At 35.2% G+C, this 9,274-nt stretch overlaps 1 protein-coding gene across 1 annotated transcript; it reads left to right on the plus strand.

Moving 5' to 3' along the window:
* Positions 1–3,393: 3,393 nt before the first annotated feature.
* Positions 3,394–7,755, plus strand: LOC110886347 (stem-specific protein TSJT1). Its single transcript, XM_022134130.2, has 5 exons — positions 3,394–3,670; positions 6,292–6,532; positions 6,626–6,746; positions 7,271–7,380; positions 7,552–7,755. The coding sequence occupies exons 1-5, from the start codon at positions 3,468–3,470 to the stop codon at positions 7,588–7,590; spliced, it is 714 nt and encodes a 237-aa protein (XP_021989822.1). The 5' UTR covers positions 3,394–3,467; the 3' UTR covers positions 7,591–7,755.
* The last annotated feature ends 1,519 nt before the right edge of the window (positions 7,756–9,274 follow it).

Below are 9,274 nucleotides of genomic sequence, written 5' to 3' on the forward strand. Positions count from 1 at the left end.
AATAATTTCATTGGCATCTATCATAAAAGATTAAATTCTCGGACGTCTTGCATCCTCTTAACCCATTTTCGCTCAAAGGCTTATTTTTGACCCGTTATGGGTATTTGCGCATTAAGTGGACTATGACATACCAAACCCTATACTTCGCTTTCATACTTGTCCAAGACATTACTCTAATCGAATAGCTCCTTTCCAAACGACTTCTAAGGTCGTTTGCCCGATATACCTATCAAGGGCATTTTAGTCAACTATGCTCTATCCTTAATAACAAATGAATTCTTTACATAAGTAACCAATTCCACTACTTAGCTACAATTTCTTAATCATACCTACCTTGCTCGGATCAAAACTAAGATCCGTTTAATACTTCATTGACATCATACAATTCATTTCTATTCGACCTCAATTATCACATATAATTAAATTGCATATAACATTACATAAACAACTAAGAAGTGATTACAGAATCACTTACCTTGTGCATCCGTGCTCGTAACCGCTTCCTTGACTCATCTTGACCCGTTAGCCTTCCATGCTTGGCCCATGCTCGTGTGATTCCAATTCTTTCATGTCGCCATGCCATAATCATGTTAGTATTCATGCTCATTCAAATTAACACATATTTACCTATTCTTATCAACATCGACTTTTACTAACATGCATACGACATGATTTGTCAACCATAATATTTAATATCTTCGAAATCCAAAGTCATTATCACACATAACACATAATCCATGCTCACTTACTTATACTTTCATAAGTCTACATTCGACAACCATATCTTATAAGAATCAACTTAGCATAATCCTAATATCATCCTTTGTTAGTGAAGTCATACACTATATACATTTAGTGTATGTTCACTTTTAACCGTAATTAAAGGATTAGTAGACCGCATAGCAACCTCACCCGTTCAAACACAATGTACAAGCTCCTAATGCATAAGTTTGACCGACATATACTTTCAACCCGAATTCATATACGAGTACCATCTAAAGCATATTTTTCCAAGTTAGTAAAGTACTACTTTTATCACAATCGCTTTCTATACATGTAAACTCACAACTTGCATACAATTTCACTTTCTAGCTTCACCTAGTCATTTTATCAAGCACTTGGTGTGCGTACAACCTACTATGCATAGTTACAACTAGTTCAAGCATAGTCATTAACTTCCAAATTCTCAATCACCAAGAGAGTGTTCAAAATCACATTCCATTCATACAATTAACCCTAAACTAACATCACCAAACCCATTTCAAGCTAGTAACAAATACATCAAACAAGGATTGGACATGGGTAGAACACCCATGTCGCTACCTTCATTCAAAATTGTGGGTTTCTTCTTAAATCATCAAATTAACCGAAATCATACATAATACACGTTTTATATAGCGTTTCTAACATATAATCACGCTTAAATTCATACCAATTCGTGGATTAATCAATAACCTACTTCATGTAAGATCAACAATTCACAAATTTCAACTTACCACATGTTCATCTTGTCTAGATGATTAAGAATATAAGCTCATGCCCCAAAATCAGGTTCAATTCTTGAGTTCTTGCAAGTAGTTGAAGGAGAAGGGTTTCCCCTTGCTCCTGATCGTTCTCACGCACTTGTGTGTGTGAGATTTTTGTTTTAATTAAATTCATTTTCAAATTTGGCAATCCTAGTCCCTCAAGTTTTATCACCCATCATAGTTGCCACAAGTTTCATTCCTTTACTTAATTTGCTAGACATTTAACTAGGTTTACTAACCTAGTTATTATACCTCATTTTGTTAAACATGATAACAAACTAGCAAATTAATAATTCGATTTTGGGGTGTTACACAAACCGAACCAAACGTCTTTTTAACCGAGCCAAAGTTGAACGAGCGCCTTTCGATCCGAGTATTTTTCTAACGAACGTCGAGCAAGTATCGAGCGTCACATAAAAAATAGAAAAGCGACGATGGGGTTGTTAGTTTTTAGAGTAAAGTGCAGTTTTCGTCCGTAAGGTTTCGTCCAATTAGAATACAAGTATAAATTTACGAAATTACAAGGAATAGAAAAAACACTTAGTGGTTCTACCGAGATCATCTGAGCGGAAAGATAAATCGTCGATCGATTGAAGCAGACCATTTATCTATGAGAAGTTTGAAATCGAATGAACCGATTGAAGCAAAACCTTAGGGAGTTGTCGTCTTGGCGACGTAGAATTTGGATAATGATGGTTGATATGGGGTTTTAGTTAAGATTATGTACTTCTAAATTGAATGGCGGGTTCACACTTGAGTATCAATTGCTTCACATTTCGGTATTTTGACATTTTGACTCAATTACTCTGGATTATTAGACAATAGACTATTGGTATCAGCCTTCAAGTCTATAATTAAATGGGCGCTAGTTGGATTTTGGACAAAATACTGTTAATATGCGCATCTAGCTATTATATTAATATGTATATGTATATATATATATATATATATATATATAGGTAAAGAGTACTGTACAATATTGCTTATCGTACATTATGTACGCTTCAATCTCAGCCGTCAGATCATCTTCCCGCACTTTAAAATCGCATGTTGTTTTTTTTTATAACAATTTCGCATGTGATATTTTTTTGATGAATTCGCATGTTGTTTTTTTGTACCAATTTCGCATGTGATAATTTTTATGAAATAGCATGTTGTTTTTTTAATCACAATTTCGCATGTGATAATTTTTGATGAATTCGCATGTTGTTTTTTGTACCAATTTCGCATGTGATAATTTTGATGAAATAGCATGTTGTTTTTTTTTTGTAACAATTTCGCATGTGTTAATTTTGATGAAATCGCATGTTAAAAAACCAACATGCGAAATTGTTATAAAAAAACAACATGCGAATTCACTGCGGGAAGATGATCGGACGACTGAGATTGTAGCGTACGTAATGTACGATAAGGGCATTTGTACGTTAACCTAACCCTATATATATATATATATATATATATATATATATATATATATATATATATATATATATATATATATATATATATATATTAAAAAATAATTCAAGCTAACCGAGTCGAACCGAACTGAGCGGACCTTTGCTCATGCTCGGTTCGTTTCAAACTGAATTGATCCGAATCAAACGCCTTTTCAATCGAGCAGAATCGAACGAGCAAATTCCAAACAATTTTCAATCGAAAATCGGACAAGTCTTGAGCGTCGAACAATTTCAATAGCCCTAGTCTGCTATATTACGCACGGAAATCATGATAATCGCAAAGGCGAGCCCACCACCCACATGCCATTCCATTTTATTTTACGTAAATATTTAAAACACTGATAATAAACCAAAATGACAACAATACCCTCCGTATCTTTCTATAAATTTCATCACCTCCCGTTGATCACTCTCTCATGTTTTATATCCCCCCCGTTTCGATACTTAAAAAATCAGTATTTATTTTCGGGAGGTAATTACGATGTTGGGTGTATTCAGCAGCTCAATAGTCTCACCACCGGAGGAGCTGGTGGCTGCCGGAAGCCGTACACCGTCGCCGAAGATCACCGCTAAGTCACTTGTCAACCGGTTCGTCGGAAACAACCCCTCGGCGGTATCGATGCAGATCGGAGACGATGTTCAATTGGCGTATACTCACCAGAATGAGTCCATCACACATCCAAGGTAAAATTATAATGATTAATTATTTTTTTTGGGTTAATTTTTTTAATCCTCGTCAGTGGACTTGCGGCTAATTTTTTTAATCCCTGTGGTTAATTAATTTTTTTGAACGGCTAATTTATTTAATGTATTTGTCAATGGACCACCGCCCGCTGGTATAATAATTAATTAGTTACAAATATATGTTTATGATCATCGAAAGTGCTCCAGTTGCGTGTTGATGTTAGAATCTAGAAATCGGTTGAGTTTGTTGAAAATTGCGCCTAATCTGGCTTTATTTCGAAGGACTTTAATTAATCTAGTTAATGAATAATAATGATAAGACTGGTAAACATGTATAAAGTAATAAAAATACCGGTACCGATAATGTTAAGATGTAATACTGGCCCTCGGATACTAAAAAAATATAAAAATGATTACTGATATTGGTATCGATATTGTTTAAGACAACATCGGTTCACTTTGGCATGATATCGGCACTCGGTGTAAGTTATTTGAGAATTGAGATTTGAGTTAAGTTTGCATAGACAGTTAATTTAAGAAAAAAATGTGCAAATGATAATGATTGATTGATTGGATCTGGCTAATGGTTGATTACCGGTTGCATCTTAATGGTTTGATTAATCCAGTGTACACTAGGACATAAGTACTGGATAATCGATGTTTGGATTGTTTGTTTATTTCTAGAACTTGTTTTAGGGTAAAGTTGTATAAATTTTGTATAAATGTAACTATAGTAACTAAATCTTTATTTGTTGTTTTAATACTATGTAACTATAAGGTTATCATATTAGAGTAACTAAATCTTTATTTGTTATTTTACAATGTTGATGTGTTATGTTTTATTATTTTTTTTAACTTTTAATTGATGTAAAAAATATAAATAGTGACATGGACTTTTCTATTAAAAAGTTTAAAAAATCACATTTTTATTCTAAATCTCTAAAATTATCTGTTTTAAGTTTATAGTTTATATATTTTTTTATTTTTTAAATCATAAAATCAATTAAATAAGCACATTTTTATTCATAAATTGGTTTTCTATTAACCTTTCAAAAAAAATTGGTTTTCTATTAATAAAGCTATATGTTTCGATTTATAAAATCTAGGTAATATAAATAATATCCACATAATCATAAAAAAAATTAAAAAAAAAAAGAAATGAAATAATAATCCGGTGACCTGGTAATTTAGAGAGAAAAAATGTTTGTATAACTTAACTCAAACATTTGACAAACTTTGTTACATTTCTATTAAAAGTTCCCATAGCGGTAAACGTTGAATTATGTACTTGTTGTAACTGAAAACAGAGGAAAATTAAGAGGATAAATGGTTTAGAGAAGTGACATAAATGAAGAGAGAGAAGGGTTGGAAGAATAATTGGAGAAAATAACGTTAATTGTCTTGGCCATTATGATGATACATTATGTTACTTTTTGTTAATTAAAAACGTGACTAGACAAAGACAGCGTAGTTGATATATTATTATCAAATAATAAAAAGATAAGTTCGAAGTTTTTAACCCTACTTTTTCCTTGAAGGAGGTTGTTTTCTGAAGTCTAGAATTGACCATATTTTGTATATCTTTCAACTTTTAAAAGGGTTAGTTTCGTTTTGAACAGGTAACTTCTAAGGGTGGTATCCATAAAAATAAGTACTAAGATTTTGGTTGTCATATTTATATATTTAACCTGTTAATAAAAGTCTGGGTTGACTGTTTGTTTAAGAGGGCGTGTTCGAGTTGATCTGTTTAACTCATTTAATTAAACATGTCGACTTGTTAACCTGTTTTTTACTCGTTTAACCCATTTTTTCAACTCACAAATCCAAATAACACGTTTAGAATTTGATTACTACCTATCGACCCATGACGCGTTTAGATAAATGGGTTGAAAGGGCCGTGTTCATATTACACGACTATGCGTGTGTGTTATGGTTTTCTGGATTCAACCTTTGATAAACAATCTTTTCATCCGGAAAGGTGGATAATTTAGTCTTTCTAGAGGATAAAAAGTATGACTTTTTGGTGGTTTAGTTTTATCCAAACTCAAGAAACTTTCAATAATTCACAGTCAATAATTGACCTTTTTAATAGCAGACAGGCCCCTATTCAAATACCTCATCTTTCATATAATCATTTCAATTCTTTTGTAACCTTATGGCTAGTTTTGGCCCATTAGACTGGAAGGTATGGGGGCCGGCTGATGCCCGGCTAGGCCCGGCGCCGGACCCCCACACCGCCCCCCTGGGGCTCAGCTCAGCACAAGCGGCGACCCACAGCCGGGTCCGCCGTGCCTCCCTTTTCCTTTTCCTCTCACATATACCTATACATACATACATATATATACATAAGGGGTTCATCCCCCACCCCCCTAGGTCCATCCCCTCCAAGCCACTCCTACGTGGCGCCTATGTGGCGGCTCATCCCCTCCAAGCCCATCCAAACCATACCTTCTAGTCTTAGAAAGTTGAGTGTTACTTTCCAAAACAAAACAAAAAAGAATCAATTATCTATCCACTTCACTTTAAATGGTTCTTGATTTATCCCTTTTACCACCTTTTATTTGGTGATATGTCATGATTCCTTAAGCATCTCAACTTAAAATCTATTTTAATCATGGCAGATCTTTTGCTGTCAAAGACGAAATATTTTGTTTGTTCGAAGGAGCCCTTGACAACTTGGGTAGCCTAAAGCAACAATACGGGCTTTCAAAGTCCGCCAACGAGGTTGTTTTGGTCATCGAGGCTTACAAAGCTCTTCGTGATCGCGCCCCGTACCCTATAAACCAAGTTGTGGGCCACCTTGTTGGAAATTTCTCCTTTGTTGTCTTTGACAAGTCAACCTCTACTTTATTTGTGGCCACAGTAAGTCATGATTATTATTCTTAAAGATAGGTTAAATTAATTAATCTTTATAATTTGTTTAATGTTGAGTGGTGTTGGTAACTATAATGACAGGATCAACATGGTAAGGTTCCTTTGTATTGGGGAATCACAGCTGATGGGTGTGTTGCATTTGCCAATGATGCTGATCTGCTCAAAGGTGCATGTGGCAAGTCACTCGCGACTTTCCCACAAGGTTCGATTCTATATCATTGTCCATCGTTTTTAGGTCGGGTGACCCAAACCACTTGTATATCTATACTGTATTATAATACGTATATGGAGGATAAAAAAACAATTTTACATAATTTTAAGAGTATAGTAATCACAACTTTCTAAAGTATATGATACAATCTTTTTAAAGCGTATTGTTGACTTTTAAACCAATTTCCCCTCACGCTTTTTAAACGACTATAGATTTTTTTTTTCATACCTTAATACTTTTTTATAAAAAAAAATACACCACAAAAATGAACATTTTATTCTCTTTAACTTGAGTATGGTATGCTGCAGCTTTTTTAAATTAAAAAATAAAATAAAACATGTTACGTGGTTTCCGGTGTCTGGGTTCCCCGCCTTCCCCGCCAGATCTCGCTGAGTAGTTTTTTAAAATAATAATTAATTAAAATACAAAAGTTATTATTATAAGAATTATCTGATTCTTTCAACATATTCGACCCATTTGACTCGTTTTATAACACGTGGTGTGAACGCGTGCAGGGTGCTTCTACTCGACGGCAATTGGAGAGCTGAGATGCTATGAAAATCCTAAGAACAAAATCACAGCCGTTCCTGCAACTGAGGAAGAGATATGGGGGGCAAAGTTCATGGTAATGTTATTATATATTATTTTAAAAAGTCATTTTATTTATAATAAATATATGTGGTGGTTTGATTTTAGTGTTTTCTAGAGTATATCCAGTGGTCCCATTGCAAGATTAGAAAAGTTTAGGTAAATGTTCATTTCATGTGTAAGTAAAATGTGAATGATGTCTTGTCAGGTGGAAGGGCCATCCTCGATCATATCAGCCACACAGTAATGGTTGCTTCCAGAAGATGTGAGCAACTCCTTTTAGTATGATAGATTTCAAAGTGTATGTTGGTCTGTGTATAGAGAGAGACATGTTGCTTCTTGTGTAATAAAGTTTCGGTAGACATCAATGTATGAATTATCATGTATGGTTGTGCTCATCTTTCTTCATTCATCCTCTCTATCTCCATTAATTCAATTAAGATCGTGGGGTATGGTGGGGCTTGGGTTGGAGCTTGAGTTGGGGCATCGGTTGACACGTGTAATTTCAAAACTTAAGTTTCAAACCCACTTTGAAGGGGGTATGGTGGGCGTGGCTTGGCTGGCGTGGCCAAGCCACATCATTTTTTTTTATGATATATATACATATATATATATATATATATATTTATAACCAAAAACTACATAAACATACAAAATAATTATTAAAATAAACATACAAAATAATTATCAAAATAAAAAACTATCATTCTTCGTCATCTTCGTCGGTTTCGAACCCAGGAATCGTTGAAACATGTTCCATCAAATCAGATCGAAGGTTGTGATGTATATCCCTTGACTTTAAAAAAAATTCATTTGCCGCTTTATCTTCGTCTGTTACGTTACCTGGTTGGGGGTCATCATCATCATAGTAGGTTACGACCGCTCTACCTTCATCCTCCAAAATCATGTTGTGAAAAATGATACATGTGTACATCACGTTTCCAATCTGATCCTTATCCCATAGTCGACAAGGCATTCCCAATATTCGCCACCTTTTCTTCAAAACACCGAATGCTCGCCCGGCGTCTTTACGTGTAGCCATCTGAACCCTGTTAAACGTTAATCTCTTTGGATCTGCGGTACCGTGTCTTGTACCCGTACACGTACTCAACCCCGTTTACAAAGAAAGTTCCTTTGAGTCCTATACCATTTACCCGATCATTGAAAAGAGGCGAGTGGCTTATGATGCTAATATCATTATGTGAACCTGGCATACCGAAGAACGCATGCCATATCCAAAGATCTTGGGACGCAACCGCTTCAAGCATGATGGCTGGCACCCCGTGAAATCCACTCGTGTGAGCGCCTTGCCATTGGGTAGGACAAAGTTCCCAAGGCCATTTCATACAATCTAAACTACCTAGCATCCCGGGTAGCCCATGATAATCTGCATGATGTTCCAATATTTGTTGGATGTCACTAAACGAGGGCTTTCTCAAATATCTTTTCCTATAAAGTTCTAGAATACACGAACAAAAGTTGTGAAGACTTTCTCTAGCTACACGTGCAGACATTTTTAAATAGTCATCCATAATGTCCGAACTATTGCCGTACGCTAACTGCCTAAGTGCGACCGTGACCTTTTGCCACGTACTAAATCCTAATTGCCCGGTTAAGTCGGGTTTTTGTTGGAAATAAACATACCTCTCCTCAAGATCTCTAGATATCCTTAAAAATAAGTTTCTACTCATACGAAAACGACCCCTAAACATTTTTTTCATCATACTTAGGTTCCGCTGAGAAGTAATCGCTTACCAACAAATCGTTAGCGGTGTGCCGTTCACGAGCGATGTACCTTCTCCTCCGTTTAGGTTGTTGAGTCTCTTCCTCATCGTCTTCGTCTTCCACGATAGCTTTCACCACCGCCGCGATCGTTTGTAGAAATATTTTCGCACCATCATCAGATGATGATGACGATTCACTATAACTTG

The sequence above is a fragment of the Helianthus annuus genome, chromosome 10 (genome assembly GCF_002127325.2).
Source record: "Helianthus annuus cultivar XRQ/B chromosome 10, HanXRQr2.0-SUNRISE, whole genome shotgun sequence".
Lineage (NCBI taxonomy): Eukaryota > Viridiplantae > Streptophyta > Magnoliopsida > Asterales > Asteraceae > Helianthus > Helianthus annuus.

Coding starts and splice junctions, on each gene's coding strand:
- LOC110886347 (XM_022134130.2), top strand. CDS start 3,468: ATGTTGGGTGTATTCAGCAGCTCAATAGTCTCACCACCGGAGGAGCTG. Junction 6,533..6,625: donor CTACTTTATTTGTGGCCACA/GTAAGTCATGAT, acceptor CTATAATGACAG/GATCAACATGGTAAGGTTCC. Junction 6,747..7,270: donor ACTCGCGACTTTCCCACAAG/GTTCGATTCTAT, acceptor GAACGCGTGCAG/GGTGCTTCTACTCGACGGCA.